Raw genomic sequence first — 16,277 nt, 5'->3', positions numbered from 1 at the left:
TTGACTGTCCAGGTGGAATCGCTGTCTGGGGCTTCCTCACCGGCACTAAAGCAGGCAAGCAGGCTGCCTGACCGGGGTTGTCTGTGCGGTCCATCCTGTCACTAGTCTGAGCTGATGCCAAGTGGGGGTGGGGGTGAGGGCTGTCACTGGCCTGGGACATGTCCCTGCCTCCCTACACTCTCCCCTCCCAGGAGAGGTAGAGAATCACAGCCTGGTCATCAAGAAGGCCTTGGGCCTGGTGTCCAGGACTCCCCAAGTTCCTAGCAAAACAGAGGGTCTGAGTGCCCTTGCCACCGGCCATGCAGCCTGCAGCACTGAAGTTTGGGCAGGTTATCCTAAAACAAAACCCCAAAGAAAGTGACTCTGGTCAGCTCCCTTTAGACACGTTTATTGCTAGAGTCAGGTTTTAAGTTCTAGAGCAGTTCAGACATAACCCCTACTGAGGAAATGCTGCTGTCATTGTAAAAAATGATCGTCGGGTTGACTAAGGTCATGGTCACAATTAACGAAGATGTGCACAGACCCCATGGAAGTAGGAATGTTTGCTCAACTCCTAACTTTACAAACGAGACTGGGCTGTACCCGGGAGTGACCTCGGGGTCCTGGTGGGATGGGCCCATGGTGCTGCCCCGCTGCAGGCACCACCTGGAAGCCTCCTTGGCCGATTCCCACCACGTGGCCTTGAACTTATCCCTGCAGGAATTCCCTGGGTGGGTGAGAGAGGATCCCGTGCATGGGGGCATGGGGCCCAGTAATGTCCTCTTCACGACAGGACAGGAATGTAAAGTCAGCTTTTCTAAAGTGCTCCGATGCGTCTCAGGACCAAACACAGTGATTACAGATGTGGCATGGGTGACCGGATGTGTCCCGGGGGAGGGGGGCCACTGCTCCTCTGGAGAGCTCCAGGGCTGCTGTCAGTACCTTGTCACCGTGGGCTGTGGTGCCCAGGCTCCTGCTCTACCCCAGACCCTGTCTTCCCACCAGTGCTTGGCGGGATACTGGCTTCTGCAGGGGAGCCGGGTGCAGGAAAAGGCTGGAATGCTCCCTGGCCCCGAGCCTGCACTTGGCCAGAGCTGGAACGTGGGTGTGACCCACTGTCACTCCAGGACTGCTTATGGATGCGCCGCACCACCCCAACACCTGCGGCTGCACCATGAGGCTGCACTGGTGGTCCTCGCCCTCCTCTGGGGGAGCTGATGACAACCTGCGACAGCTCACGGGATGTGAGGTGCCTGTGAGGCGGCGGTCTGTGCACTCGCTGGCAGCAGTAACCGCCCAGGCCACACTGGTCCCTTCCAAGCTCTGCTCCCACTGCTCTGTGTCACCCCAGTATCTGCCCATCCATTGGGGACGCCGGCTGGGGGCCACCTCATGGGGAAGGAGGACTCTACTCGGGGCTGGGACCCTCAGGCATGCGCCAGCCCTGGTGGAAGCCCTGGGCTTGGCTTGCCAGGCGTTGAGTCTGAGAGGTGCTTTGGGAAAGCACCAACTTTGACAAGAGTGGGTTTTAAAAACCTCCACCAGATTAAAATGATTTGTGGTCTGTCCCCCCCCCCCACGGTCAGCCCCTTTCAGGGAGCTTCCGAACCTACAGGACATACCGGGCATGCCATCGGCCAAGCCCTTCAGCCACCCTGCCTGCCCTGTGGCCCTCTGTCCTGGGTGAACCGTGGGCCACCTCTGGGTGGGCTCACATCCTGGCCTAGAAGTTCACCATGAACCCACTGAGGTCTCTGCTTTAGAAGTCAATTTGGCCTGATTCTGTGGACAGAGCCAACCCCACCGGGCCCCTGCTGGTGTCATTGTGGCTCGCTCCAGGATCTCCCGGTGGCCCTGGTCACTACCTTGGAAAGACAGCGCGGAGTGGGACTCTCCTCTGCTGGAATGGGGCGCTATGATGGCAGATGGCAGCTCCGTGGGTTAGCTTTGCTTTAACCTTCCATTACAAACTTTCCTTTTCATGTTAGAAAAAAGGTTTACAAAGTAGCCCAGGCACCACTGCTAATCCTTCAGAGTGAGCAGCCTCAAGACAGCAGGCCAGCCCTGCCTGCCCCATCCTGGCAGATGTCAGAGGAGGCCTGCTTGGGAAGGGGAGAGGGTGGGCCTGGGGGTGGGGTGGGGCCACAGAGCATGAAGAGTGGACAGTGCAGGGAGGGGTCTGCACCCGAGCCATGCCCCCTAGAAGAAGATGACGTCTTCCTTGCCGGTTTCTTCCTTGTCGAGTGTTGTGGAGGATGGGGCCCCGGGTTGGAAGGATGACCCTCGGGCCTTGAGGGGGAGGTTTTCGGTGGGGACGTCGGCTGGGCCTGGGGTCGGGGCTGGGAGGCTGGGGTCTGGAAGAGAGACGGGGTGGTGGGTGTCAGCATCAGCCAGGCACCGTGGGTGCCAGGGGGTAGCGGGCTGGGTGGGCTGGCTCACCTTGGGGGGGCGTGGAGCTGGGCAGGACGGGACTCAGCGAGCGGCGGTTCCGAGAGGTGTTCTCTTCTTTGCCCATGAGCTTGTTGAGAAGCAGCGGCTGCCTCAGGTCAAACGAGGCTGAAAGAGGGTGGAAGATACTGGGGTTTGCAGTCTCGCTCCCAGCGCCGGAGCACCCAGACCTCGGCCCAGGGCCTCGCCCCACTCTTCGCCCACACTTCCTCCAGTGCTGGTTCCCAGGGAGGGATGCTGCTCAGACAACAGGCCCCGAATTCACCAACAAAACCCAGAGCAGACACCCCTGGTGAACCAGAGGGGGCCCCTGGACTCATTCAATCTTCGGACAACAGGCCCGGTGATGCTGCAGCCCAGGGGTCCTGGGACCCGGGCCCTGTTCCCCAGGAGGGTCCCAGGGCCTTCCTACTGGGGAACACTGGCGCGGGGGCGAGGACTCAGTGGGGAGTAGTAGCGTCAGTCACTGGCGGACTTCCCACCCCTGCACAAGGGTTTCCGAGGCCCATTTCTGAATCACCAAGGTGCTCCCTTGTGTCTGATCCCAGTGTGAGGGCGGAGGTGGGAACAGGAACTGAGCTCTGAAGTCTCTGGGGGTGGCGAGGTGGTTGTGTGTGTGTCTGTGTGTGCAGGCAGGCCTCAACTCCATCACCAGCTGGGGTTTCCTGCTGGTGTCTGGGCCAGAGGTAAGGGGCCAGGCGGGCACCAGGCGAGGGGAGGGCAGGGGGGTGCCAGGAAGCCCCCGCTCACCCGAGCTGTCCCGGCGCTGGGAGCCCCGGCTCCTGCCTCCCTTGTCCTTCCCGCCTTTGGTGGAGGCCGCCAACTTGGTGGGGATCTGCTGTTGCACAGCTGCCTGCCTCTGGATCTGGTTGGTGGCGCTCAGCAGCTGGATGGGCACGTCGCTCTTGGCCGGCCGACTCTCGGCTGGGGCGCTGTCCCTGCGGGCCACCTCGGGGCGCTCGGCGTACTCGGACCCGGCACTGGACACCAGCGAGTTGGGTCGGGGCCCCGGTGCTTTGGTCAGGGTCATGGATCCTTCCAGCCCGTTCCCATTGAAGCTGGGAGCGTGGCTTAGAGGCGGGGTCTGAAAAAGCCACAGAAGACACGTCCCAACGCCGCTGTTCCTGCTGGAAGCCCTTCTTGGGGTACCAAGGAGAGGCCGCGCCCCGCGGATCAGCACGGTGCCATGCACCAGCCCCGCCCACACTTTGCAGGCTCCAGGGTGGGGGTGGGGTTTTTGGAGGCTGGATGGACCTGGCATGCCCGCCCACCTCCCAGGCCAGGTGTGGCTTAACTGAAGCCTCTTAGCTCGGAGGGTCCCATCTGGGCATAGAGCCTGGTGCAGGCCTGATGGAGTCAGCATTCCTCCCTTGTCCCGAAAACGCAGGCACGCACCCACCCACGCACGTGCACACTCAGGCGCTCAGGCACAGGCACCTTAGGCCGGCGCTCACCTCCACCAGTGCCTCCGGTGGCAGCGCCCCGGGCGCTGTGTTCTGCTTCTTGAGCCGGCGCAGCACCTCCAGGCGCTCGCGCTCCCGCTCCACGGCGCGCTGGGCCTCGCGCAGCCGCTCCAGGTCGTGCTGGTAGGCCTGGCGCTGGCGCTCCAGCTCCTCGCGCTCCTGGTCCAGCCGCTCCTGCAGCCGCAGCACCTCACTCTGGCGCTGCTGCAGCCGCGCGGAGGCCTGGTCCAGCTCCCGGCGCTGCTGCTCCCGCTCGCGCTCCCAGCGCTGCTGCTCCAGCCGCAGCTGGCCCTGCAGCTTCTGCACGCCCGCCAGCTCCTCCCGCTGCTTCTCGAAGTTGCGCTGCCGCTCCTGCTCCAGCAGCAGGTTCCCGCGCGTCGACTGCAGCCGGAACTGCTTCTCACGCTCCTGGATGGCTGCTTTCTGAATCTCCACGTAGCTGTCCTGCTGGGTGATGACCACCTGGGAGAGTGGAGGGGAGGGGAGGGGAGGGCCAACTTTAGGAAGAGCCCAGCCGTCCCCTAGACCCCAGCCTCAACCTGAAGGAGGAGGGCACATGTGGCCCGCTGTGCTCCCCAAAGGCCCTGTACCTGGAGGCTGAGGAGCAGCTGGGACAGCGTCTGGATCCGCTGGATGAGCTGCGGAGAGAGGGATAGGGCCACTGGGCGCTGCAGGAAGCCCCGCTGGGTCCCAGGGAGTGGGTGTGGGGACGTGGACACACAAGCCTTCACTTACCTCCAACTCCAGGACTGCAGGTGGTGGGGGGCTGGGCTCTGCACCTAGTGACTCTGCCTGGGGAGACAGCATCAACACAGAGAGCTTTTAAAGACCAATCTGACTCGAGTGGGACCCACTCATTATTGATAAGACATCCCCTTAGCATGGGACCGGCCCCCCGACCGCTCATCTGACTTGTCAGCCTTGGTGTCTGGAGAATTGGCAAAGTGTGGTTCCTGGGAGGTAGGAGGGTGCGGGGGTGTGGGCCCATCATGTGCGAGGCTCTGAGGAGCCCAGTGCTTGGCAAGGGTGGGCCTTCGGAGCCATAGAGAGGGAACAGCCAGTGACATCACATCCGTGGAAGGTGCACACCTGTGTAGACTGACAGCTGGTGGTCCCCGCCTAGTACCTCTCACCTATCGATGAGGCCATGCCCTGAGCCGGTCCCCTCCCCTGCCTCCCTCGTGTGCGCCTCCCACCCCGCCCTTCCTGGGAACTGCAGGAAGAACCCGCATGTCCATTTGCACATTAATTAACAGTCACTGCTGAGTGGGGTAGCACTGGCTGCTGTTTGACCCAGACAAACCAAGCACAGGCTGTTCGGCCTCAGAGAATAATTACAGGGACATGAGCCGACTCCGTACTGAGCTCAGGCACATCCCAAGGAGGCAACGCACTACCTTCGAAGCTTCCTCGGGGGCCCCTTGGGTGTCTCCAGGCCTCGAGTCCAGGCTGCTCACCAGGCCCTGCCAGTCTCGGGGGCTGAGGTCACTGCTGCACATGTTCTTCTGAAGACTGCCGTCTGAAACCCCAAGCCAGGCGTGTGAGATGCCTCGGATCCCACCTGCCCTGCTCCTGGCCCTACCCCATCCTCTGGCCAGGTAGGGAACCTAGGCCGCAGAAACCAGCAGCAGGAACCGGCCTGGATGCTGCTGCCAGAACATGACTGACAAGCACCAGCAAGTTCCAGAAAGCTGACCCTGGCGTTTACAGAAGGTTGAGGGAAGCAGCAGAGAGATGCTGAAGAGCAAATGCCCAGATGCCGTGGAAAGGCATGCCCTCCCGTGGTTGCCCAGGTCCAGGGTCACCAGAAGGTGGCAGCACCATTTACCCTTGCCTGGGCTGCCCGCACTGCCCCTGTCTTCTGTCTGGCCGTAGGCGTTGCCCAGCCGCCTGCAGATGAAATTCTGGATGTCCTCGACTGTGGAAGGAAGGGGACGGAGGGGCACCGAGTCACCCTATGGCTCCGCCCTGGCATTTAGAGCCAAGTTCAGGGACCCAGGCAGAGGCCTCACAGGGTGTCGGTTACCCCCCTAGCCTGTGCACCCCCCGCATAGGTGTTGCACCTAGGACATGCCAATCTACAGGAGAGGTGGGATCTCAGGGGACCATGGGGTGCGAGGTGGGGGGCCCCGGGCCGGGGAGGGAACTCAGCATGGCCACTACCTGTGTGCTGACGGTCACACAGATGGTCAGGAGACACAGGAGGTGGCCTCGAGGGGAGGGGGCAGGGGTGGTCACACAAGGTGCTTGAGGACACACAGGCTGGCCAGGTGAGGAGGTGGGGAGAATATTCTAGGCTGAGGCACAAGACATGAGGGGGTCTCAGGGCCCAGGAACAGTGGTGACTAGAGACAAGGGAGATGTCGGCTTGGCTGGAGGGAGCAAGACTGAGAGTCCACGTGGGACCCTTCCCGCCTGTTCACTCTGATGGAAAGTTCTGGAGGGCAGGGCTGTGTCTGTCTTGCCGGCTAATGAAAGAATAGCCCTGGCTGTGCTGTCAGATTGAACAAGCACTGGCCATCCTGCCCAGCAAACCCCCTGGCCTGGCACAGGACTCAGCAGCCGCATGGAAGATGCTAGGGCTCCACAAGGGCCTTGATGGCTCCGGGAAGCAGGCCGCTTATCGGCCAGCACCATCCCTTGGCTACGGGGACCAGGAGCCCCTAAAATGACCCACCAAACTTGTATGTGTGCCTTTTTCTGGGGAGAGCATCAGTGATCCACTCATCAGAAAGAGGAACCATCTCAGTCAATTTGAGATCCCCCGTGCCCAGCACGGGGCCTGGAGCGCAGCAGGCACTGGGAGTGTTTACTGAGTGAATGTGAGATGGTGCTTTGAGTCTGCAGCAAGGGGCTGGCACCCGACTGTCCAGGGACCTTCCAGCTCTAACAGAACAGAAGCGGGCAGAAGAACGTGGGGATGGGGTTGCTTGTAGGCCACATGGGGCTGTGTGCCCAGCCTGGGGTCCCCTGGGAGACCCCACGAAGGATGGGGGTGGGCTGGTGGCTACTCACTCTCACTCATGGCTGACTTGAGAATCAGCTCGCCCTGCAGGTTCTCGGGAGGGTCCCCTCCCCGGAAGAGGAGCCGAGACAGGGCGAGGTCCTCAAGCCCGCTCATCTCAGCCATCTCCAGGTAGATCTGCTGCTTCTCACTCAGGCTCTGGGCAATCTGCTGGTCTTTCCTGTTCAGTCGTTCTGCAAAGCAGCCATGAGGCGGTGGTCAGCCTCCTCTGGGGTGGTTTCCCCCCAGGAGCCGGCTGTCATGATGCCTCACTGGGCCAGGCGGGCCTCCGGCGTTCCCGCTGACCCTCTTCCTGTCCTGAACCACTCCCTTCAACTCCCAAGAGGCAGGCAGGGTGTGGCCCTGTCTTCTGCTTGCTTTCCTCGATTATAAAAAGATCAAATGTGGTGGGAATGTGGGGGAGGGCCACAGCAGACTAAATTTATTAGTTTGGGACAAACAGAGAGCCTTTAAAGACTTAGTTTTCTAATCTTGAAAGCCTTCTTACAAGTCTCTGGGTTTTATACTTTTAAAATTTTTATTTCTGGCCACATTTCACAGAATGTGGGACCTTAGTTCCCTGAGTCCCCTGCAACAGAAGTGTGGAGTCCTAACTACTGAACCACCAGGGAAGTCCCTATAACTTTTTTAGCTGCTGTGACTATGACTTATTTTAGTAGACTTTCTCACTGGTGACTGCTAGTATAAATATATATATATACACCTATTTAGCTAAGTTACTGAGCTCTCTTACCATTTCCAATAGTTTTCCAGTTGATTCTATCGGATTTCCTAGGCAGATAATCCTGTCACCTGCAAAAAATAATTCTGCCACCTCCCTTCCAGTTGTGATTTTTTTTTCCCATTTTCTTTTTGGCTGTGCAGAATGGCTTGTGGAAACTTAGTTCCCCGACCAGGGATTGAACCTGTGCCTTTGGCAGTGAAAGTGTGGAGTCCTAACCACTGGACCACAAGGGAATTCCTGCAACTATGATCTCTTACTTCTGAGTCTTCCCATTATTACCCTGGTTGGAAAGTCCAGGGTGGAGAAACTAATGGTGGTGATGGTGGTGGTGGGGGCCCTGTCTCGATCCTAGCTTTGATGGGAGGGTCCTTGACCTTCTGGTGTGAAGGATGAGATTGGCTTTTGGTCCAAGATGGGAAAGAAGAGCTCAGTGAAGAAGAGCTATTTCTAATTCATCATGACTCTTGTCAGGAATGGGTGACAATGAGACATTCCGGGATGACTCTGAGGTGTCTGTGGAGATGTGTCTGGGCAAGGCCTGTACTTTATTACCCTTCGGCAGGAATACAAGAGTGAGGACGGGATGAAATGAGCACTATGTTAGCATGATACTTTCGGGGTCAAGGGGATCTCCCTTTTCTTTTGAATAATTTTATTCCTGAATACCCTCAAATGTGCATCTTTCCCCACACAGAGAAATAAAATATGCACTACCTAATTTTAGGTGCTTACTGCTTCAATGTTATCTAAGTAGAATATAAAGATTTTGTAAGCAAGGGAGAAGAGGGGAGTTGACTGAGATCACAAAGTACGTGGACTTATTCTTGGTAATGACCTTGCTAAATTGCACAGGAAGCTGTGAAAACTGGGGAGGAGAATAAGAATGATGTGGTCCAGCTATAAGATGGAATATTATTCAGCTTTAAAAAAGGAAAGAGTCTGTTGCATGGATGAACTTTGAAAACATCATGCAGTGAGATAAACCCGTCACAAAGGGACAAATGTCCCCATTGATACGAGGTGTCTGGAATAGCTAAATTCACAGACAGACAGTAGGACAGAGGTTCCCAGGGTCTAGAGGTGGAGAAAGAATGGGAGTGATGGCTAATGGGGATGGGGTTTCTTTCTGGGGTGATGAAAACAGCCTGAAACTGCCAGGACAGTTGCACCACCTTCTGATATAGACTAAAGGCCACTGCATGGCATACTGTGATTGGGTGACCTGTGTGGTATGTGAAATATAGTTCGATAACAGAGCTAAAAAAATATCCAGATGGAAGAGGAAGCTGGTGTGACTGGTTGCAAAACCAGGATGGCCTGAGTCCACTCGACTTCAGGAGGAGGCTGTGGGAATCCCAGCTCTCACAGGGACCCGGAGGGTCTGGCGCACTTGACGTGGGATACCACGTCGAGTCCTTTCCTGAGCGAGGACCCCAGGAGGAGTCCCAGAGTCCCCCCCCATCCCTTTCCCACATGCTCCCTGGAAGGTCACTGCCCCAGGGCACGGGCCATCCCACAGTTCAAGTCCTGGATATGTGGGCAGGGATCTGCTCCATGGCCAGCCCGCATGGGACAGAAGAGAAGGGCCACCCTGGGCCCAGGAGGGCTCCCGGGGCTGTGTCGCTGGGTAAGGGCTGCGTCATGGGTGCGGAGGTCGGACTGACTCCCTCCCCCCTCACCTTGGAAGTCCCTCAGCCTCACAGCACGGGTCTTTTCCTCTTCGGCCTCGCTGAAGGGCCCTTCCTCCTCGTCTGGGCAGCTGCAGGGAGAGGGGACGGATGGGTGAGTGCACCCCAGGGACTGGCTGCCTCTGAGCTGGCAGAGGTCCGCCTGGACAAGCCACTGTAAAAAGCATCTCTGATGTGCTAAGAGATGTAGCTTGTTAATGGTCAACCTTGAAGGGGAGATACAGCCATCAGCACGCATCCAGTCTCCAAGTGGTGGGAAACAACCGGCCACAGGTTTTAAATACCTGGACACTATTTGGGGCAATTCATTCCCTGGGGACCTCCCACGTATGGGAGGATGCCAGCCCAGCAAAGCTGAAGCTGAGTACCGAGGGGAGGCTGAGCAGACTAAGGGAAGCTTCTGCGTGTAGAGAGGGAGCAGGCTAGGTGTGGGGACTGGACCCCCATCCCCATCTGTGGACCATGAGCCAGGCATCACACGGAGCCACAGGGCTGGGGTCTGTGGCTGGAGGAGGAGGGACAGCACCACCTCCCGCCCCCGTGGGAGGGGAACAGCCCACCAATACAGAAGATTAGAGCTGCCAGCCCTGCAACCCTGTCCCAGAGACATGCATTGTTAGTCACGTCAGAAGGAGCCCAATGGTCCTGTCTGTCTGCCCTCAGATGAGGGGATGACAGAGCACTGAGGTGGAGTGAGGGGGAGGGGAAAAGCCCAGAGGTCTCCCGCCTGCCTGTGACCCCAGCACCCTCACAGGCACTTCTAGGCCTCTGCCGATTTGCCAGCCGCCGAAGCCAAGGGCTTCCCTAGTGGCTCGGTGGTAAAGAACCCGCCTGCCAATGCAGGAGATGGGGATTCGATCCCTGGGTCGGGAGGATGCCCTGGAGAAGGAAATGGCAACCCACTCCAGTATTCTTGCCTGGGAAATCCCACGGACAGAGGAGCCTGGTGGGCTGCAGCCCAGGGCCTGCAAAGAGTCGGACACGATGGAGTGACTGAGCAACGACAACACGGCCGAGGGAGCAGCCGTGGGGGCGGGGAGGCCCACCCGGCCCCTCACCTCTCCACGGCCCTCCGGATGTGGGCCATCCAGGTGTTCCTGTCTTCCTTTGAGCTGGTGTAGATCTCATACATCTCGGGCCCGTGCAGGGAGGCGCTGATCAGAAACATGGCTTTCTCCTCGTTGGCCACCTCCCTCACAATGAGCTTTTGCAGCGAGATGACGGGGCGCTTGGAGTCCTGCACAGGTGGGAGGGGGACAGGGAGGGTGACCCTGTACCTGCTGCTGCCCCACAGAGGTGGAACCGCGAGCTGGAGGGGAAGGGGGTGGGGGTGGGGGGTGGGGGCGTGCACCCCGCTTATCCTCTAATTCAAGGCAGAAAGGTTTTGCCATCTAGGGGGAAAAAGGCACTATGGTGATGATATCCTCACATCCTTTTTCATGTGTCTGTTCAACGTGCTTAAAAGATGTTTTATGATCGCTAATGCATGTACGTTGTACAAAACTCAGCAATACAAGAGCTGGTGGTCTATGGTAATAAACACATCTTCCTCCCAAACCTGTGTCCCAAACAACCAGAGCCAAGCAGTATTCCCAATCTCTGGGCATCCCCCAAGAGGCAGTGCTCTGACCAACCAGTAAAAGGCACGCTTTTAACTGGCTGTTATGGGCTGAATTGGTCTCCAGCCACCACTGACCCTAGCTAAATCCATATGCTGAGGTCCTAACTTCAGAAAACATGATGGTATATGGAGACAGGCTGCAGCCCAGGGGGTTGCAAAGAGTCGGACAGGACTGAGTGAGCAACAACACGGCCGAGGGAGCAGCCGTGGGCGGCAGGAAGGCCCATGTGCTTCAAGGGGTGATTAAGTTGCAGTGAGGGCTGAGGGGGTGGCCCTGACCCTAGCAGGACTGCTGTCAGAGAGCAGAGGTGGTGATCAGGATCCAGGCACAGACAGGAGCAGCAGACATGGTGTCACCTTCGTAGGCCCCACGGCACACATGGGGCTTCCTGGGGTCAGGGTGAGACCATTTTCAAGGGCGTGACAGTGTGACCCACTTCTGGAAACTTCTTGAGAAGGCAGTTTGTCTCTGGGAAAGGGACGAGACTCCAGAGTTGAGTGATAAAGTCCCCCTTCCTCTCCAGGGAGACTCAGCCATGGGTATCCACGGGTCACCCAGGCGAGCGGGGGAGGAGGCCAAGTCCCTGGTGGATGAGGGCCAGGTGGGGTGGATGGACCCCAGACTGACTCCGAGTCCTCCCCAGCGGGAAGCTCCTGCAGTGCGGCTGTTCGAGGACCAGTGGGCCATGGGGCCAACGCAGCCACAGCTCACAGGATGGTGGCTGCCTGAGCCGCATCCTCAGGGGTGACCGGGCATCACTGGCATGACCCTGAGGCCCCCTCAGGCCACTGCATGGGACCCTGGTTTTGGCAAAGTCTGCTCCTGCCTTGCTGGCACCTTCTGGCCCTGGGAGGTCCCGGGACAACGGGGTAACATGTGGGTGTGCTCTTCTAGCCCCATGCTCTTGGGCCACCCCCGGCCCAGCACTGAGGTAGCCCCCTGGCTTCTCCCGCCCCTCAGCCGCCTCCATGCAGGCAGGTTTCAAGCAGTGAAGGGACAGGACACGTACCACGGATGCAAAGACGTACTTCTGATCCTTTTCTTGGAGCAGTAGAAGCACGTCTGTCAACAGGACCGCGAGGACGTCTAAGGGGAGGGCACGAGAGGAGACGTCTTTCAGGGTCCCCGTGGCCGTGTGGATCCCGCCAGGCGGACAGAAGCCCAGGTGGCCTCGGCCCTGTGGCGCTAAGTCGGTGCCATGATGCTTCTGCAGGGGCCTGATGTCGGGGGTGTCCCAGCTTCGACCTGACCCCCGCCTCCCCGCTCCTGGCTTCAACATTTAACAGTGAACCCCTGGACCCTTGCATCCTGCCTCCTGCTGCAGCCACACTCTCGTCCCCAGGCGCCCGAGCTTCATGGTGGTGGCAGGTTTGGAGCCCTGTCCCTGTGGGGACATCGTGAGGTGACTGCCCGGCAGAGCTGGTACACAGGGGTGCGAATCCTAAGCTGTGTCTCCAACAGCGGCACTAGCGCTGTGGGAAATGAAGACACCGCCTCCTCGGGGAGCTTGCTCAAGACTCCCCACCCCAGTTAGATACCCCCCCCACGGAATCCTCCTGCACTGAAGCCTGTGGGGTTCCTCTGCAGCATGTACTGAGCTTTTCACTGCTTGCCTGTTTACTTCTCTCTGTCTGCCCACTGACCTGAGCCCCACGGGGGTAGGGCCTCAGCCACCTGCCTTGGTGCTGGGCACAGAGGGGGTCTCAGCTGTAAACCGTATCTTCTCGCTGCTCACCTGCTCACATGGAGAACAGACACTTCCTGTCATCTGGCCACCTGTGACACTTCCCCAGAGATCTTTAAAGATGCTGAGGCCAAAGGATAGGTGATGGTTGTTTCCAGAGGCTCATGGAAAGGACAGGACACTCAGGGATGAGCCCTGAGTGAGCTCTGGTTTGGAACTGCACAGCAGATCTTGAGAGGGCTTGGAGCTCAACCTAAGCAGCGGGGTGGGGGGGGTGGGCCACCCAGGTCGCATCCTCTACCCCCACTGGGGCCTGTTACTGTTGTTCAGAACTCTGAGGCCTCTGCTGAATCAGGCAGTCATGATATGCTGGGTTTCTGTTCAGGAGTCAGTGACCCGGTGCGCCCCCTTCACCTGGTGGCCCTTGCTGTGTGCACCATACTGTCTCCATCACTGGAGGCAGAGGGCGCCCCCAAAGCCGCCTCCACCTCACTCCTGCTCTGATTCTGAGCTCGTCCCGACTTGGTGTGTAACCTCCCTTTAGCCGTGAAGTGGTGGCTGTGTCAGCTGGTACCTACCCCTTCAAAATGGTGCCACGGAGCCAAGATAGTGCCCACCACTCGAAGATAACACCCACCACTCCAAGATGGCACCCACCACTCCCAAGGTGACCCCACCACCCCAAGATGGTGCCACTGATCCAAGATGGCGCCCACTACTCTAATATGGTACCACCAACCCAGGACGACATCCACCAGCCCAAGACGGTGCTGAGCGCCCCGTGGTGGCGCCGCGGGAGCGGCGGGGGCGGGGCTTTACCTTTCAGGCGCCCGGAGGCGGTCTTCCAGCACAGCGTGCCCTCCAGGTGGAGCTGCCTCTGCAGCATGTCCTCCTTGCGGAAGGTCAGCCCATTTTTGAGCTTGCTGGAGGACTTGAGGTCCATCTTTCCCGCGATCTCCCTGAGGCGCTGGCCCTTCTCGCACTCGCTGACCCTGGCGTCCACGTGTGAGATGATGTCTTTGATGAGGTTCAGGGCCTGGGTCAGGTCTCTGTGGTCCTCGGAGCCAGCTACCACACATAGCAGAGTTAGCGCTTTCCTTGGTCTGCGCATCCACAAACGTGATGGAGGCAGGCGGGCTATGGCGTCGAGGACGTGTCTCCCGAGGCCATGGCTCAGAGCGGCCGCGAGAATCACCTCCCAGCTCAAATCTCCTGAGAAGTAAACGCTTCTCCTAGGTAAAGGTAACAGCCCACTGCCTGGCTGTCACCAAGATAGAGTGTTTGTCCAATGTAGAAGCTGAGGCGCAAGTCAAGCGATTAAAACGGCCCTGCACAGCCCTGCTGGCCGCTCCTGGGTAACCAGCCTCCCCCTGCCCTCCAGCTCTCCATAAAAGACTCCCACCACCGTCCCCCCACCATCACCAAGGGCTGGTTCCTCTCACTCCAAGGGCAGCGGCACTCCTGCATCCTCCCACTGCCCAAATTCCCTGGAGAAAATGAGGGAGGTGTGGTCAGCACTGCCCTGGCCTCCGGGAACCCTGGGCTGGGCTACATGCTCATCTTCTCTGCCCTCCATGGCACCAGACATGTGACACAGAGGTCCCCCAGGAGTGACCTTAGCCAGAGCACACTGACTCTTCAATACTGACTGGGGGCTGCTCCAGTCGAGACTGGGCAGGAACTGAAGGGGGGATGCAGGCAGGGGAGACCAAACACCCTGTTTCTCAAGCTGGAAATCCCAGCCCCCCGGAGGGTAGATTCTGCAAGACAGGAGCTCAATTAATGATCACTAAGCCCAGCTGAATCCAGCACAGATTGCAGAGTAGACTGTCTAATCCACCATTAGGACAGGGGGCAGGGAGACCGAGACCGTCCTCCCCACCCAACATGGACAGGCAAGGCAGGAGGGCTGGCATACCTTCTGTATTCTGGATAATTCGCTCCACCAGCACAGGGTACTTGGTGATGCGCTGGGTGACCAGGAGGATACACTCATGCACAGCGAGCCGCCTCACGATGGAGAAGCTGCCGATTCTCTGTGAAATGGAGAGGACAAAACCATGCCGTGTGGGCCAAATCGTTCACAGTGGGACAGAGGGGCTGGGCACCCTTTCCTTTATTGGTTCACGGGGACCTTTTCTTTGTTGCTTCACCAGACAGCTGAAAGCAGGGACCGGGCTTCCCTGGTGGTCCAGTGGTTGAGAGTCCACCTCGCAATGCAGGGGACGCCGGTTTGAACACTGGTCTGGGAAGATGCCACATGCCGTGGAGCAACTGAGGCCACGTGCTGTGACCACTAAAGCCCGTGCGCCCTAGAGCCTGTGCTTCTCAAAAAGAAGCTACTGCAGTGAGAAGCCCATGCACCGCAATGAAGAGTAGCTCCCATTTGCCACAACTAGAGAAAGCCAGCATGCAGCAATGAAGACCCAGCAGAGCCAGAAATAACTAGCCAAATAAAAAATCAAAAAAAGAAAGCAAGCAGTGCCTGCTGTTTACAGAAAGGCCAAGAAGCCAGAGGTTGACTCACTCGCTGTAAAATGCAGGGCTCTGCAAAAGCCATGAGGAAGAAACCAGCTGGTGAGGATTTTGGGGATCACCGGAGAGCTGTCCACACGCACACGTGCACGTGTGCAGACCCTAACACTGCTGATGGCTGTGGAGGCCTTCTGATGCAGCTGGGCCTGTGGTCCCTGCAGCAGCTCCCTGGGGCTGCTGGTGCATGCCTCTGGCTAACAGCCCAAAGAGGCGATCATCTGAAGCCATCCTTTCTTTTTTTTGGCTGAATTGTGCAGCTTGTGGAATCTTAGTTCCTCAATCAGGGATTGAATCCGGGTCCACAGCAGTGAAGGTGGCAAGTCCTAACCACTGGACCACCAGGGAAACCCCTGAAGCCACTTCTTGGTGGGGGCCGAGGGCAGCTTCCCGTGCTTCCTTCTGCTTGTCTGTCCCCACTGCTCTGGTTTGTGTTCTAGGAAGGCCAGGAACCATCGGATTTTTGACTGTGCCATGGTGGCATGTGGGATCTTAATTCCCCTGATGAGGATCAAACCTGCGCCCCCTGCATCGGAAACGTGGAGTCTTAACCACTGGACCGCCGGGGAGGTCCTGGGCGCCAGTTCATAAGAGGAGGGGAGGGGAGGGGAGACACCTGAGACTTGGCTCTGTTCCCTTCTGTCTCGTGGGAAACCCCCACCTGCAAGGAGCTTCTGGTTCAGGATGCCAGGCGGCCTGGCTCCGTGCTCATCACCAGATGAATTCAGACCACTAGACGACCCTCTCCCTGTCCCATCGGTCTGCTGCCGGGACAATGGAGTGAAATTTAATGACTCTCCGCCCTTCACTCTAGACCGTTATTTACTGGGTGTCACTTTGGGGCACAGGCTGCAGGCGTGGAGCTGTTTTGGGGTACAGTGTGCCGGTACCTCTGCAGGGCACACGCTGACTGCGCCCCATGGCCTTGGCCCAGGAGCACCTCCCAGGATGCGGCAGGCAGGGGTCTTGGCTCCCAGGCCCTGAGCACCCACATGCTGTCAGGCAGAAGACAGGTGTGGGTCATTCCATGGGCTGATGGGGATGGGTGGGGAGCAGATGGGCGGAGGACAGAGAGAGGCAAAGGCTTACAGGCCTTGTGTCTGCTAGAACAT

At 58.6% G+C, this 16,277-nt stretch overlaps 1 protein-coding gene across 4 annotated transcripts in view; it reads right to left on the bottom strand.

Annotated features, from left to right (window-relative positions):
• Positions 1 to 372: 372 nt before the first annotated feature.
• The window catches only part of ARHGEF18 (Rho/Rac guanine nucleotide exchange factor 18), a 93,274-nt gene continuing 77,369 nt past the window's right edge, over positions 373 to 16,277 (bottom strand). For all 4 annotated transcript variants that reach the window (XM_061150406.1, XM_061150408.1, XM_061150407.1 and 1 more), the window contains 14 exons: positions 14,552 to 14,669; positions 13,453 to 13,701; positions 11,959 to 12,035; positions 10,386 to 10,564; positions 9,319 to 9,398; positions 6,906 to 7,088; positions 5,719 to 5,808; positions 5,288 to 5,409; positions 4,626 to 4,682; positions 4,481 to 4,528; positions 3,882 to 4,352; positions 3,178 to 3,511; positions 2,419 to 2,535; positions 373 to 2,333 (listed from right to left, as the gene is read on the bottom strand). In XM_061150406.1, the coding sequence (XP_061006389.1) occupies positions 2,179 to 2,333; positions 2,419 to 2,535; positions 3,178 to 3,511; positions 3,882 to 4,352; positions 4,481 to 4,528; positions 4,626 to 4,682; positions 5,288 to 5,409; positions 5,719 to 5,808; positions 6,906 to 7,088; positions 9,319 to 9,398; positions 10,386 to 10,564; positions 11,959 to 12,035; positions 13,453 to 13,701; positions 14,552 to 14,669 (2,280 nt within the window). In that variant the 3' untranslated portion in view covers positions 373 to 2,178. The remainder of the gene's footprint in view (positions 2,334 to 2,418; positions 2,536 to 3,177; positions 3,512 to 3,881; positions 4,353 to 4,480; positions 4,529 to 4,625; positions 4,683 to 5,287; positions 5,410 to 5,718; positions 5,809 to 6,905; positions 7,089 to 9,318; positions 9,399 to 10,385; positions 10,565 to 11,958; positions 12,036 to 13,452; positions 13,702 to 14,551; positions 14,670 to 16,277) is intronic.

The sequence above is a fragment of the Dama dama genome, chromosome 9 (genome assembly GCF_033118175.1).
Source record: "Dama dama isolate Ldn47 chromosome 9, ASM3311817v1, whole genome shotgun sequence".
Lineage (NCBI taxonomy): Eukaryota > Metazoa > Chordata > Mammalia > Artiodactyla > Cervidae > Dama > Dama dama.
This window is presented reverse-complemented; position numbering and strand designations above follow the sequence as displayed.